At 34.9% G+C, this 16,948-nt stretch overlaps 1 protein-coding gene across 4 annotated transcripts in view; it reads right to left on the bottom strand.

The window, feature by feature from the left end:
* Nucleotides 1–16,948, bottom strand: part of LOC149793289 (atrial natriuretic peptide receptor 1-like) — a 659,752-nt gene that overhangs the window by 77,684 nt on the left and 565,120 nt on the right. For all 4 annotated transcript variants that reach the window (XM_089967268.1, XM_089967266.1, XM_089967267.1 and 1 more), the window contains exons 7-8: nt 11,928–12,012; nt 9,496–9,619 (exon numbers count right to left, since the gene is read on the bottom strand). In XM_089967268.1, coding sequence (XP_089823394.1) covers nt 9,496–9,619; nt 11,928–12,012 — 209 coding nt within the window. The remainder of the gene's footprint in view (nt 1–9,495; nt 9,620–11,927; nt 12,013–16,948) is intronic.

Here is a 16,948-nt window from a genome sequence, read left to right as displayed (position 1 = left end):
AAGCTAGCAGCAATCACTTTACCACAGATAACAGCCAGTTGCCAACCTCCCTCCTCTCCCATCCTAAATCTAAGTTTTGTCAAGAACTGCCCCCGCTACACTAAGGTGTGAAACTTTCAGATAAAAAGCTCTCAAAGGATACCCTCCCTTCGCCTGGCGACTGGGGGCAATTGCCACTTCTATCAGCACTACCACTAAAATACCTGCATTTTTAGTTTTAATGTTATTAATTCAAGTTTGCAATGAAAGCAATTGACGAAATCGTTCGGTTTCAATACGCGGAATCTTGCTGACGTTACTGTTTGTGATGTCGTAAATTCACTGTGACGTAAATTACGTTATTATGACGTTATAACAACCACGGGCTTCAGAGCGGTTCAAAATATCCTATATTATTACATGATCATTTTTTTCTCCGTTACCTTTGCATTGTCAGAATCGTTCAATGTTTTACGATGCTAAACTCGCGCGCAACTTCATATTGCACTCATAAAGGAACTACTTTCTATTGTAAACAAACAATGGACGCTGGCCGGCACTTTTGCTTTGTAAACAAGTAATGTACACTTGCGTAGTATGTGCTTTACGTTTTGGTTGATTAAATTTGATTTCTGAATGAAGTAAAGCAGATGTTTCGTGGACTGCCACATACCAGCTGCTCTGGCACATTCCGCGTCAACTTTTTTGATACAATGTTTCGGATTTAGGCTAGCTATACAGTAGACTCCAGAAAGGGTCGTTACAAATAACATGCAAGTGACAAGGCATAAACTGTATTCTTTAGCTGCTAACAAGAATGGCAAACAATGTACTTACAGTTTTACATCATGAATTTCCTCAAAATGTACATTCTTAGTTCTGAAAATCCGAATTACATGAGCCATGTCATAGGTTCTCAATCTTGATTACACATTTCGAAATTGTATTGTAATTGTACTATAATTTCGAATATAAGTGCAATTACATCCTCCTTTCTGTACTCAAAATGAAATAAGCATTAAATTCCATGGCGTCCTTTTGATAATTGCAATTGAGATACTTCATATTTTTCCCACATCATGATTTCAAACATTCATTGACAGAAACAGAAACACATTTGCAGATGTCAACAGGCTTCTCCATCGCTTCTTTAATCCGATGTGTTTCATGTGGAATTGTCACATATAAATCCAGTCCATAATCACGAAATTTCGTAGAATCGAAAAAAATATCAAAATCTATTCATTCCAGATCAAATGGAAAAGTTGTTGCAATGCGCATTCATTCACAATTTTACTCCAAAGTTCAGTTTTAACTGGACACGCCATTTTCTTTCGAAAGTTATGTGGAGCGCGCGACTAAGTTCAAATTTATCTGGGCGGAGTTATGTGCGCAGTAATAATAATGTTGTGTAATGATGAATCTGCGCTTGTGTATTTAGTTTGGAATACGGCATATATTCAGTTACTTTGTTTCTTGCAGTGTTATTTTGTTAATATAATTAAGCATTAGGTAGAATAAGATAATGCGTATATAATAAAAAGATTACTGCATTTATATGGGGAAATATGAACTCGTTTTGTTGGATGGATATGTTGCACTCCCAAGGTCGTGCAGTAATCAATCAGAAAAACTCATTCATATTTTCCCATACAAATGCAGAAACCTATAATTATTTATATCGAGCAAGCGATGGAAAATTTACGTGCCAATTACCATTCTGGCACAAAAATCGTAACCTCTGATGTAGCCAGTACAGTTTTTCTCGGAATCATTGTAATCACGCCGAGTACCTTTGCGTTCTTTTGAAAACTGATGTACGATTTATCTGGCAACCATACAAACTGAGTAAATAGGTGTGCACCAGGAGAAGAAATGTGTTATGCAGAAACATATCAAGCATTCTGACACATTCACGTGTGAACGTGATGAATTTCGAGGGGGTAGCTGTGTCGTGCAAACGACGTAACTGATTTCGGAGTTAGCAACGAAAACACGCGTACAGCAGGCATATTGTGCCATGTTTACACGTTGCATTTTTGACCGTCAATATGCATATCACTATAGTCTGAATATACTCCCCTCCTTTGTTTGTACTGCGTATCGATTTAAAAGACGAAAAACACAAATGAGATAAAAGATGCACAGAACTTAGTTAATTTATTGATTTATAATTTGAAACCTGATTAAGCCCAAGTTGGGCCCCAACACATTTATCGTCTCCGCGTTACATTCAAAACGGAAGTTTTCTGTGTAAAAGACGACCTGTTCGCCAGTCATTTCCAATTACTGGACAAGTCCATTTTCAACGAATGGGTGTACGCACGACTATACATGTATGTACGTAGAAGGTAAATACTATGTCGTCTGCTTCCGATATTTACAATGCCGAATCAAGCACAAGTAAAGAATGAAAATTATGTACATGTGTGAAAAGGGATAAAACTCTAAACTCTCAACATTATTGTAATTTAGGGAATTATCCGGAAGTTACCAAATAGGATTAATTACATCAGAATGTTGTCTGAGGTAATCAGCTTGCCCATAGTGTACGCAACATGGCGCTATGTTAGTACGGGAAGTCCGTAAAGCATGAAAGCCGCAGAGAACGCCAAAGTTTGGGCCAAGAAAGTCAATTCAACTATAAATCAATGAATTAAATGACTAAGTTCTGAGCACTTTGTAAGACATTAAAGATTACAGTTGTTGAAATCGGGGGGGGGGTATACTATGGTCTTTTGCGATATTTTTCATTTTTTAAACATAACGGAAAATGGTGCAACACATAAATAGGACATTGTTACATTCAATACACAACAACATATGTTTCATTATCGTTTTGGCAATTTACCTTAAATACGAGACAATATGACTAACTGATAAATAAATAATTGGATGATGCATACATAACAGAAATAGTAGGCGAATCAAGTATTTTTCATAATATTGATGAAAATGCAAATCTAGAAGGAAAGTCTATCCCAACCAATAAAGGTGAGAACAGTTCTCGCTTAATAACAATACTTTACATGACACGTGTAAACACAATACATACATATATGTGTTCGACATTTTTTTAAATTTAATATAAAGATTAGAAATTTTGGAACAGTGTTCAATGATATATCTGATTTACTTGTATGGCGTATTCTTTCAAGAATTACCCACCTAAATCATGCCGAACTTTAATTTCTCTTTCTTTAAAAATAAAAAAACCAGTAAAACAAACCAAATTTTGTAATTTTTTTCAAAGAATCTCTTCATTCTGAGTGCAAGGTATTCCCTTATAATCTTAATTCGGAATCCAACACTTAAATCACATTTCCGAACACTAATTATTCTTTGTTTAAAAAAAAAAGAACGAATACCACGCAAAAGAAAGAAACACTTCACAATATAGCATACTTAGGACCAATAAGTTAAAAAGAACACAATTTCATACATATTGGAAAAAAACTGCATCAGAATGTGACATACTGATAAATATCCATCGTTATATTCGATATTAGTTGTGTTTTCATATTGTTCTAACCCCATGAAGACTCTGCGTCCTGAAACGAAGCTGCCAAAAAACTTCATGTACAATCGTTCCAAAAGATGACCTTTGTTGTATCTTCCCAACAATATTAGGCTATATGTAACCTGTTACATTTTAATTGCATAAATTGGATAAGCGTAATTAGTACGATCAGATAATAAACATGATTTTAGAAGGCTGATTACATTGCATCTTATAAATGGCGGAAATATCTATTAATTTAACTTCAAAGAATACTTGATGTAACCTCCAGGTAACATCCCCTTTTCTTTTAAACAAATATATGATAAGTAAAACTGTCAGTATTTATTAGTATTATTGTAATTCTGGCTTGATTTATCTTCCAAAGATTCATGCAAGCAACATACATACATGCATATTAGCCGTTGGCCCGTCATAACCTTAATCCCGCTCTGATGCCATGTTATCACTAAGGTTTCGCTTACAGGGGTTTAAGGGCTCCAACCTCTCTCGTCTGCCTTGGAGTAATTTACTACTTCAGTAATATTTTTTTTAAGTGGTTCATAAACAGTTTCAAGAAATATTTGATCTTAAATTGATTATTTTAGAAATGAAAATTGTTTGCAAAGTCTGTAAAGGGCGATCACTTTTAACCCATTCAAGAATAATTAACTCCACATTTGATTTAAATACTCCAGACACTCTTCCCGAAGTTGCAATTGCAAGTTATGACAGCTTTGAACTTAGTAAGATGAATCGAATACACATAGTGTTCGCCTAAACGGAGGAAAGAATGGTATGTACTTATTACACTCGAACAATAAGGAACTTGTTCTTGCATTTCTAACGCCGTCAGCATTAATGCATTTTCAGATTCATCATTTGGTACACGCCTCAATTCTATTCATTTAAACAAATATCAAGGCATCTTACAAGTATACGGTTTGCATATATTTATTAAAAAATCTCTCTTTATAGTGTAACACAGTGACGTGTATTCATTATAATAAAAGCGAACTTAAAATTACCCGTTATTTTAATGAAAAAAAAACCACAGAACAATACCGCGTATATGACATAAACTATAAAGGAAAAAAATAATAACAGTAATACTGATATGTCTGAATTTGAACACGTAAACATTTATCTTTAATGGCTTACAATTACATATGGAATATAGTTAAGGGAAAAACATATATGAGTTATGATTGTCAATGTGTTTGTTAATATTGTCATCATGATTCTTACCATTATTAATGTTGCTAAAAAGCACAAATGACAAACTGTTGGAGTGAATAAAACAAGAATAGATATACACAAAATAGATATACACAAAATAGTCCTATGCTTGCATGAATGCGAACATTAACAAAACTTTCTGATTCAAATCAGATCTCCACTGTCCTACGTGAAGGTCTGACAGCGACCACTTAGGGATTCATGTTCTGGTGACCTTTGTATTAGCCAGCGGAAATGCAGCTTTCAGAAATCTGAAAGTAAATCAAATCGTTCACTGACGCTATTCAGTGATACTACTCGGTTTCCCAAACGCGAAAATATAACACTTGTTCTGATTGGCTAATAAATTTAGCAATTATAGTAATAACATAGGTCACCAGAACATGACTCCTAAGTGGTCACTGTCAGATCCTCATGCAGACAGTGGAGATATGATTTTAATCAGATTGTTAACAACAAGGACAAACAATGTTTTATTTTACAAAATGTAAAAGAAATGTTATGCAAAAGTTTCTCAAGTGTAACATGAAACAATGACAAATGATCCAGAAAAAATGTGATTGTGTGTCCGAGATTAAATAGTAATAATAATAATAATAATGCAGACTTAGTACATAAAAAAATGATAAATATCTCTGAACAACATGTGATTGTGTGAGAGACGTTATAGAAAAATTTACATACTATGGCAGTTATTCCCTCCAAGCCATAAGGCCAAGAGGCTTTTGGTTCAAATGAAATTAATTTTACAATAAGCATATAATTCAAACTAGAATGATACACATTTTGTCTTTGGTCCCCATAAACAACAAAAAAACTTACTGAATGGTTTGAATTGAATTGTATTTAGATTGTAATTCGATAACGAAATGACATCTGATAATGCAGGTGTCAATTCGCTATGCAGACTAAATACAAATAAGTCCCGTTTAATACTACAAATTAATGGATTTTTGTGGCAAGAGGTCTATATGCTTCAGGAATGTGAATGTGTAAAACAAAAACTGCATAACAATGCAAAAATAATCTAGTGAACACATACGATTGGATTTCCGGACATCTCATTAAGCCGGTTTAACTCGAAGGTCAACTGTGGACATGCATATTCGATGAGACGCGTACACTTGTGTATTGATTAAAACAAGCCTCGACTAATGTTTGAATGTGTATATTTGATGCAGCATTATAATATCGTGGAATACTAAGTGGGATACAAAAATATTACCCACCAAAACATGATTTAATTACATTTCGTATCAAATATGTTGCAAAAATATATAGGTTTGTTTAAAGTCAAAGCAAAAATAACGTGACATTTGTTGAGTTCTCAACAACAAAAAAAATGTGTTCGAAATACAGTCGACCAGTTAAACTGAGGTATGATTAATGTTCTCTATTGAAATCATTTCATCTAAACTTAATGAACCAGCGTCATCTCCTGACGTCACTTCCGCTCCGACATCCGGGAACATAAGTCGAATGGCTCTTGTTACACATGTTGGTATTGACCATCTGATCTCTTTCTTTAAGGATTCACCGCTGTGGACCCAGCAGAGGAACTGGCGGGCGGCCATTAGTCGGCACTTACTGCAAACACAAAGAAAATCCCAGCTTTGTATGGGAAACTTAGTAATAGTAAAAAATCACATCAGAATCATAGGAATTTTTTTTTATGTGACGGTGTAAGTTTTGTTTCATTTCGTTTTGCTTTTGTTTTATAAACTCGCATGGACTTTATTTCCTAATATGTTCAAGACACTGAGAAAATTAAAATAAGAGACTCATTGAAAATAATACTTTTTAGGTTATAATTCCGGTCGTTTCACGTTCTTTAAGTTTCACTTGTGTATAATAAACATGATTTCAGATTATTCTTCTACATTACATGAATTGAAAGTTACCCAGTCATAAATCATTAATTTTCCCCGTTAAAACATTACAAATATTACATTATACAACTGCGATTTTTTAAACGTGTTATTCGGCCTTTGCATGGGCATTGGAAATTTGTTGTTTCCTTTTCCTAAGAGCGCACATAATTTGTTTATGTAGTCAGAGCGGTTGTAACTTTGTTTCCTCAGCGACTTATCTGATATGTATATTCGAAAGTTTGATTTTTTTAGTAATGTGTTAATAAGATACAGGTTTAAAAACTGAATGATAGATCTAAGCAAGATGGTATTAATTACTTAACCTAATGAAAAAAGTGTGTATACATTTCGCTGAGCAGAAAAGAAATACATTAAACAAACATAATATAACCTAACATAATATAAAAATTAATTTTGTACTGAAAAGGACCTCATACTAAGATCCTGATGTTGATAATGATTGAAGTTGTTAATAGAGACCTGAATATATATATATATATATATAGAGAGAGAGAGAGAGAGAGAGAGAGAGAGAGAGAGAGAGAGAGAGTACTATCAAGAAGAAAATTAATAAATTAAAATTACAATTAAATACATCCAAAGTGAAAGGCTAGAGTGATTGTAATTTTTAAATACATACACAATACAATAACACATTTAAACATACCATTTCGAGTACAATGTCTATATCAAAAACAAGATTCAGAGAATGTTCACGAAATATGTCTCATTTTATGTGTGTTTATGTATGTGTGTAGGAAGAGACAATATGACGATTATTATGCGTCATTTGATGGGATACTATAAAATGAAAAGTACTTACTAAGGCGTTAAATCATGAGGCGCAACCCCCCGTTGTCTTCTTGCCAACATAACGTGTATAAAGACCGTCAGAAGAACTTGTTTATTAAGCACGACATCTTGAAAATCCTTTGAAGATGTAATACAACGTTCCCCATCCATCCTATCGTCCAGTTTGTCGATGTGACGACAACATACACGACGCACATGGTCCGGCTCTTCACATTGGCCACATTTACACCAGTCCTTGCTGCTCAAACTTGATCTTGACCTTGCTATAAGCGTTTGGCCTTCCACACTTCCGTCCTCGGTCTGTGGAGAAAATGTGCTGTCGTCGTATTTTAGTGCAAGTGTTCAAATCAACTTTTATGTGCACGAAAATATAAAAAGCACCAAAATTTGGTGCTAAAGGCACACGGGAGAAGATACCGACGTTAAATGGCCTTGGTTCTAATTATTTCACGGGATTTTCTATTACTAAAATGAATGGTGTGTACACTGCTTCCGATTTCATAAAGAAGGGTGTAAAACTACGCCTCTGCTATATTATATACATATATACTAGTGTCCTTCAAACAATTGGTGTTTATTCGACGGTTTGTAGTCACAGTGATGTATTAAAATTACTATAGACATTGGAAGATGACATAATGTATGCAATACACAACGATATGTCACAGTCTGATATATGTTTCCAATCTTTGCTTCGTCCAAAGTCAAATGTAGACGACAGAAATTACAACAAACTATTCTCGTATGCGTTATGACTGGAAAATATCGCCGTTTTGTTTTGTCAAGAGAAAACTATAACACCGTTTTCATACATATGTGATGACCTACATTCTGATAATAAACTGTTTCAAGCAGTTATTATAACTTGAAGAAAATGAATATACTTCATTTTTGTGTATTCTAACCCAGCATTGATACAATAAAAATGTATTTTGTATACTTGTTTGGAACAGGTAAATGTGTACTGGCCCAGTTCCGATATATATTTAACAAAAATGTATTTGTATTCTGGTCAAGTACCAATATAAAATTGAAACACACACACACACACACACACACACACGAGCACACACACACACACACTGTAAACATGTATTTTCATACTGGCCTAGCGCATGTATAAATTAAAGGCAATTAAAAATCAATAACTACCAGTATGTACTATAAGTGTTGTAAAGTCCCAGATAGTCACATTATTAATAGACTTTTGATATGTAAGACAGTATAGCAAGCCTTATGTGTCATCTACAAAGGATTCAAAATATCATATCTCAAAGTTATCATGTTATCATTGGACAATTCAAAAGTGAAGAGAACGCTCATGCGAAAGAGCGTTTCAGTGATCATGATGCTCAGCATTAACTCCGGAACTTGATCCATTCTAGTAGTTACAGTTTCCTGTAAAACCGAATAGGGTTGAAAATCCTCCATGGTGAAAGACGTGCTGTCAACAACTTTTTGTTAAGATTTATCAAGTCATACACCTGCTTAAAAAATACTGTCTTCATTCGATACAGAAAACAAAATTGTATCCATAAAATTCTATAACAATACGTTAATTAGCGCGAATAAAAGCGAAATAGACTGCAGTGTAGAATTTTGTTTTATATCAAAACTGCACTGGACATAATTTTAGAACTTTATACTGAAAATCACATCAGTTGCTTGATTGGTTAGCTTTCAAGGGATCTTTAACGCATGTGATTGACTAGATCACGCGGAAAAAATAGGGCAGAAAATCATATTAGAGTAATCTGCTGTAACTTTTTGATCACGTGGCCATTGGTAATCATACGGAAATCAACTCATTTACATTTTCTGTCTAAGCCTTGGTGGTACCAGCACAATGTCATTCTAAGTGTTGTAGTGCTCCAAAAAATGCACTTACTAATTTTACTCAAATTGTACTTGGTGACGAAATGGGAATCATGCCATGTAAATATTTAGAAGTTATTACCGTCTAAATGCAATGTAGCATTTGTGAAGGGGCTGTTGTTAGTTATTAGTACCAGGTAAAACTAGGAGAGTCTACGGTATTTATAGTTGTCTTTGTATGAATATGATCACATATATGGTTTCTACTAATGTGCTCACCCTAGCCAAGCTTAGATTGCTTCCCTGCCTCTTCTTTCTGTCTCCTTCCATTGTGCCGAACATGATGTCCTCCCATTTTACCCTCCAGTTCATCTCAGCGAGTTCGGCCTCGAGTTTTATATGTCTGTAAAAAGTATTTACTGCATTATATATTTTATAATGCAACGTTCACATCTCGCTTCAAAATCCACTCGGGCATAACCCTTTAATTAAAGTAACATCTAAGCAAAGTCCTTGACACTGTACCAAAAATAATACATCAAACAAATATAGTTTTGCATATGAGAGTGATTAAAGTCAACAAAATTTTAAAATTTCCTTCATCGAAAGCACATTACAGAAATGTTATTTGACTAGTTTCTTGAAGTTCATACGACCTGTTCACCGAGATTTAAAATCAACACCATCGCCGATAATTCTGTGCAACAAGTTTTGCATTTACAGTGTGCTTCTTCAGACACAGAATGTTTTGAAAACAACTGATGATGTCTTTATATTTCAAAATAACAATTTTTGGTCATTGACGTAACATAATAAATGATAAGGATAATCATACCAATTTAATATGTATAACAATGCAATTATATCTTAAAAAAAGATATGCAACATGTCAATTATTTTATTAAAAATTTTTGGTATCAAGGTAATTGGGATACAAGGTATCTAACTTATGACTCCAGAAACTTTCTTTAATTAGTCAATTCATGTCTCCGTGCATAATATATATTGGCATGAAAGAAAAAACGCGTCAAGAGTGAATATTAAAACATTTATGACACGTATTTGTATCACAACTCAAAAGTAGTTATATCGGAAAATATTTTCGAGAGATATCAGAAATTCAGTAATATATGGAGACTGAAAGTTTCATTAAAATATTTTGGCAGAAGTATGTGAGGATGCTAACTGATTGGTTGTCCGATCAAACCATGATTTTTTTTATATGTCGGTGAAGCACACACACACACACACACACACACACACACACACACACACACACATATATATATATATATATATATATATATATATATATATATATATATATATATATATATATATATACACAATTTGTTTTGTATTTGTGTTTTTAGTCAAATGAAGAGAGTCAATTATTATTCCTTCCGCATACTGTCTATAAATGCCTATATTTGAATTTTGAAATGTCATCTACTTCGTCTACCAACCATAATGCGTTAACCATACATCCTTCAATCGTGCAAGCTGTTTGCTTATAAAATTTAATCAAATAAAAAACGTCATTTATGAAAACTTCAAGATAGTTTTGTGGAAAATCTTTATCTAGAATGATCCCATAATAAAATACAGTTATGACTGTAACGCTTGAGAACAGTTGCGATCACTAAGGAATTAGGAATTCAATAACTCTAAAACGTACGATGTTTGTATGAGGAGTTCACGACTTGGTTTACATTTTTTTCTTATTTCTACGAAATATTCAAATCAGTTTAATCAGAGCAAGATTTGGCTCATCCTCAGATAAAGGTACTGGATTGTCGAAAGCATAATTAAATATTTCTATCCTGTCTAATACATTATTACATTTCTAAAACATAAAAATGAATTCTTCATAACATATCGTTATTACAGTCCCGGGTTACATATTACAGTCTGGAGAAGTTCTTGACTATTTCAGTTTCATAGACAAGCGCCGATCAGGGCGGTTTGCTAAGATTATTAGACACAGCTCCTGAGCGGTTGTTGTCTCATTACGTCATCATAAAACCAACAGAGACTGAATAATGGCGGCCTGGTTCATTAAATTTATATTGACTGCAAACAATTTCGTTTAAAACAGGAGATGACAGTAGAGGACGTCATATTAATTTATCTTGCAGGTGGTTCGTTGCCAATCTCGTACGTCGCTGACAACAACAGTCATCGCTGCTGTTCAAAACGTTGCAAACTGTATCTTTACTGATTCTTCCGGCATGCTAATGCCACCCGTACAAAATTCTACGTTAAAATGTTCGTTGATCTAAATATTATTTTCTTGCACAGAAGTAAAGAATGAAATACAATATTTAAAGAAATTTATATTTCAACATCCCCTATTTTCCGACCTTTGTCAGATTTTTGTTTTGTTCTACAAAGTTACTTCATGCTTTACGCTGTTTTGAGCTTATGAGATATTTAAGACGCATCATACCCTTGACTAAAGAGCAGATCTATGCATTCAACAACAATTCTTGCTTTAAGAGTACAACCATAAATATCAACAGCATACATACATACATACATACATACATACATACATACATGCAACTGACTGCGTTATTTGTGTCTTTTGTAATGACTCATTAGATATCCCCGTCTAAAAGTTCCTAATTAACGATTAATTGATTTATTAATTAATGTAATTAATCTTAGTAATTCGTACATACATATATAAAATTATTTCTAAAAATTACCTGTAAATAAAGAATGAGGCAATCAGGACAATTACAAGCAAGGTACCCAGGACGATGATTCCTATAGCATACTCCGGGAATGGTTCTGAAAGGATAGACATCATAAATAGGGTAATTCTAATTTGCTATGGTTGATCTGAATAGCATTTATACATCATCTCCGACCGCTCCTGTGGCCTAAGTTCTTAGAGCCTCTGCATCGGATGCTGGAGGTCGCGGGTTCGAACTCCAGCAGAGTCATATCAAAAACTTATAAAAATGGTGCTAGCAGCTGACTGACTTAGCGCTCAACATTAAGAGTGTATTGTAAGGACTGACCGGCCTAGTGTCAGGATAATGTACCTGGATTGGGCATGATGCCCCAGTTCTATACCTCTGTATAAACTGTCTCACTGCAGATATCGTTGTTGTGTTGTTGTTGTGGGGTTTAACGCCATTTTTCAGCACGATAGGCTATACATGGCGGCCAGTATTAATGGTGGAGGAAGAACCCGGAAAACCCCGGAAAGAACCACCGACCCACGACCCACGATGCAGATATCGTAGCGATATGATTAAATATTGCTAAAGCGACGTTAAATCACACAGAAAAAGACACGCATACACACGTCTCATCTCCAGTGCTTGTGTATAATCAATTGTTAGACAAGGGGTACAAGTAAACATGTCCTGTGTTATGAAATATGCACCATGAACGTGTCTGAAATACTTTTTATATAGAAAAAAATGTCATAATGAACTATATTTTTGATAAGGGATCCTGTACTAAAAAGAAAAACGTTTTCTGAATAATTCTTTTCAGAGAATGCTAATAACACATGAAGCAGTTAATTGTTCCCTACATGATTGCTCTTTATACACTGAAGTCGTATTGCATGGTTCAGATTGGTACAGTCAAAACACGCGCGGATTTTTTTACCAATATTCAGAAGACAGCTCATAAATACTGCGGCAGCTGCGACAATCCGAACATTATCAGCCTTTTCCGTCATGCCGAGAAAGGAACCGCGGATGTAAATCGCCAACATTAAGGACACGCGGTACTAATGGTATGGAAAAATTAGAACCAGCCTGGAAATGGGTGAATATAAAATAGAGTGTATATGGTTTAGGCTGACCAGGATTGGTTAATAATGTAATAGAGTATATATGGGTTAGCCTGTCCAGGATTGGTTAATAATGTAATAGAATATATATGGGTTAGCCTGTCCATGATTGGTTAATAATGTAATAGAGAATATATGGGTTAGCCTGACCAGGACTGGTTAATAATGTAATAGAGCATATATGGATTAGCCTGTCCAGGATTGGTTAATAATGTAATAGAGTATATATGGGTTAGGCTGACCAGGATTGGTTAATAATGTAATAGAGTATATATGGGTTAGCGTGTCCAGGATTGGCTAATAATGTAATAGAGTATATATGGGTTAGCCTGACCAGGATTGGTTAATAATGTAATAGAGCATATATGGATTAGCCTGTCCAGGATTGGTTAATAATGTAATAGAGTATATATGGGTTAGCCTGTCCAGGATTGGTTAATAATGTAATAGAGTATATATGGGTTAGCCTGTCCAGGATTGGTTAATAATGTAATTGAAAATATATGGGTTAGCCTGACCAGGATTGGTTAATAATGTAATAGAGCATATATGGATTAGCCTGTCCAGGATTGGTTAATAATGTAATAGAGTATATATGGGTTAGGCTGACCAGGATTGGTTAATAATGTAATAGAGTATATATGGGTTAGCCTGTCCAGGATTGGCTAATAATGTAATAGAGTATATATGGGTTAGCCTGACCAGGATTGGCTAATAATGTAATAGAGTATATATGGGTTAGGCTGACCAGGATTGGTTAATAATGTAAGTTATGTTGTAGGGAAAAAAAATCTTTTGAGAGCTTTTCCTAGTTGTAAGTAAAAAAAAAAAGAGACATTGTTTTATTGATGGAATTGAGTCTTTTAACAGTCTTGAGTTGGGAACATACATTACTAAAATTAGCACCTGACTCTTTGGTGTGGAATTGAAAGCACATGTTTCAAATACATGCATGTCCAGAAAATGCCGCGGCTCATATATTTTCGTCCACACAGAAGCTAACATTCAGGTTTCATCTATACTGATAAATATAGGTTTGATCATAAGCACTCAAAATTTTTAAGTTATTGAATTTTTAATATCATGGTGTTTGCATAGGTTTACTATAGGAAGTGAATTAGTACCGTGAGTCCTTAAGAACTATATTAAGAACTAGTTTTGTTCACATGATTGGATACTGCGGTGAAAGAAGACGAATTCATAATCAAAACATCGTCGTCTTTTTCCGTCGCAACACATGTGGCGCACGCCGCCGTAGGGAAATCACACAATTAATCAAAAAATGTGTATCCCACCAACTACATCTGGACTAGTGTTAGATTTATTACTTCTGAGTCAGTATCCACGTATATAGTCCTAATATTTGTTGCGAGTAAGTTTTCCTGTCTTTCTTTAGGGTAATCATTGGCTTAGATTGAATCATTCTTGGTATTAATTTAAAGGAAATTGTTCATTTGTTAGAATATGAGAAATCTGATATGTTTGTGTGTATTTTGGCGACAGTGCACACTGAGTAATCTGATATTCATGCAAGTCAATGAAAGATTGTTTTGTTTACATTTCAGCCTCTCAAACATGCTGTTTAACCTACGACGAGAACTTACCGTTCGGAGTATACACACGTATATATTTTTTACCTGATGACCTCCTATGTATATCAAACACCATCAAAGAGGTAATATTGGCCGAAATATATCCAACTTTCTTGTTTCATGAATAATTTTTTACGAATGAAGTGGGATACGTAATAACTGAAATGTACCGTAAAACTGTTGATATGGTTATATTTTGCTGAACGTACATCAGCGTGTGAGTTTACAATCACTTCCCTCTTATTTACTCTTTGTTTTACTCTGTATTTGTGTTTATGTAATCCACGAGGTGGTCCAATTTCAACTTAGCATTGATTATATAAAGATTATATTCTTAAATTACTCTTGGTGGCCGAGTGGTCTAAAGCGCTCTCCGTTACGGATCACTGCCATCTCACCTCTGTCTGCGTGGGTTAGAGTCTCGGATTCGGCTGATGTGGGTATGTGAGAAAGCTTGCCAGTAGCTTCTCGTGGGTCGGTGGTTCTTCCCGGGGTTTTCCCGGGTTCTTCCTCCACCATTAATACTGGCCGCCATGTATAGCCTATCGTGCGCTGAAAAATGGCGTTAAACCCTACAACAACAACAATAACAACAACAAATTACTCTTGATTGACATGGGGTTATATGTATTCTAATCAGTGCGAAAGGTATTTGCATTTCCTGTGGAACCCATTATATTTAATCGTTGCGAAAGGTATCTGCATTCTCAGTGTAACTATGATATTTAATCTATTGAGAGGAAGTTAATCATTATACTAGTAGTAGCAGTTGTAGCAGCATCATCATGAGTAGTATTAAAGCAGCATCAGTTGTAGTAATGTTAGTCATAGTGATAACTTTAGTAATGTCTAACCAAGTTGCATGGCTTTAGTCATGATAGATTTCTAACCCCTTCTGTATTTGTTTCTTATGAATATTTTATTTTTATTTATTAATTTATTTTCATCAAAGTCAAGTTTTAATCTTTTATAAAAGACAGACCTGAATAACTAATATTATCTATGAGTCTTTTGTTGAAAGTACTACAATTTTGTGTTGTACCTATATGCCAGCCTCGAGCAAAACACACAACTTCCTCAGATCAACTCATAAAACAATTTGCTCTACCAACAGATTTGAGACACGACGTTCTTCTGTCTTATCACGATTCAAATTCAAAAGCAGAAGGTTGTCACTGAGGTGTCCAAAGAACATATCAAGTTATCAAACAAAAATACTTTTGGTCTAAAATGTATCAAAATGTGCATGACTACATTATATCATGCTCTCAATGTCAACTCATTAAACGGGACACAAAAGCCCATTGCCTCCGGAAGACGTATTTCCTCAATGGCACATGGACATTTTGTGCATGCCAAAAAGTAAGGAAGGTTACCGGAATATCTTATTGGTGACATACAGTTTGTCACATTGGTGGGAAGCCTTTCCATTGTGTTGTCAGACAGCAACGGAAACCGCCAGTGTTTTGTACCACGAAATCTTCACCCGTTATGGTGCACCGCCAACACTTGTCAGTAATCGTGGACGAAATTTCATATCTCAAATTGCCCTAGAACTCTGTGAACTATTTCAAGTAACACGTCAACATACCAGTTTATATCACCCTCAAACCAACACTGCGTGTGAAAGTTTGTCACATAATAAGGCAAGAAATAACTTGGTTTCGCCTTAGAACGATTTTCGTCGTACATGCGTACAACGTTACCTAGGGTGAGCAATTGTTTTTCTAGGTATGCAACTAATTAGCATGTACCTCGTCGTAGATCGCTTGCGGCGAGAGTTACTAAAAGCACGGTATGCACGGGTATTTTACCCTGGCTAATACTCACTCTCCTGTGGATTTAAGGCAAGTTCCGTTTCTAACTGACACACTGGTCTATGGATCTTGTCAAGGAGTTAGCGTTCTCCATTTGTGTTCTCCAGCCATAGGAGTAAGAGTTACATTTGTATTTTATTTGATATGTGAAGCGTATTCAGTTTTTAACGTCGTATCGTGAAATGATGCCTACACTACTACGCAGAAACGTTGTGAACTTTTGAATTACAAGTTGCTGTTAGAGTTTAATTTAGTAGCATGTATCTATAGATTTTAATTCTGAACCTATTATGACCAGTTTGGTTTTATTGAAGCTGTTTAGGGCTGTTTGTAGCTGTCTATAGCTGTCTGTAGCTGTCTATACGTATGTCTATGCGCATGGTGGATCCATGAAGGGTGGGTGTATCCAATACAAGTGGGCCAACCCAATCCAGGAGAAATGCGTGCTGTCAGTACGTATATACGTGCGGGTATATCGGGCCGTCTTTGTGTCTATATGATATGGA

The sequence above is a fragment of the Sinohyriopsis cumingii genome, chromosome 8, assembly GCF_028554795.1.
Source record: "Sinohyriopsis cumingii isolate HCF-2022 chromosome 8, ASM2855479v2, whole genome shotgun sequence".
NCBI classification, from domain to species: domain Eukaryota; kingdom Metazoa; phylum Mollusca; class Bivalvia; order Unionida; family Unionidae; genus Sinohyriopsis; species Sinohyriopsis cumingii.
This window is presented reverse-complemented; position numbering and strand designations above follow the sequence as displayed.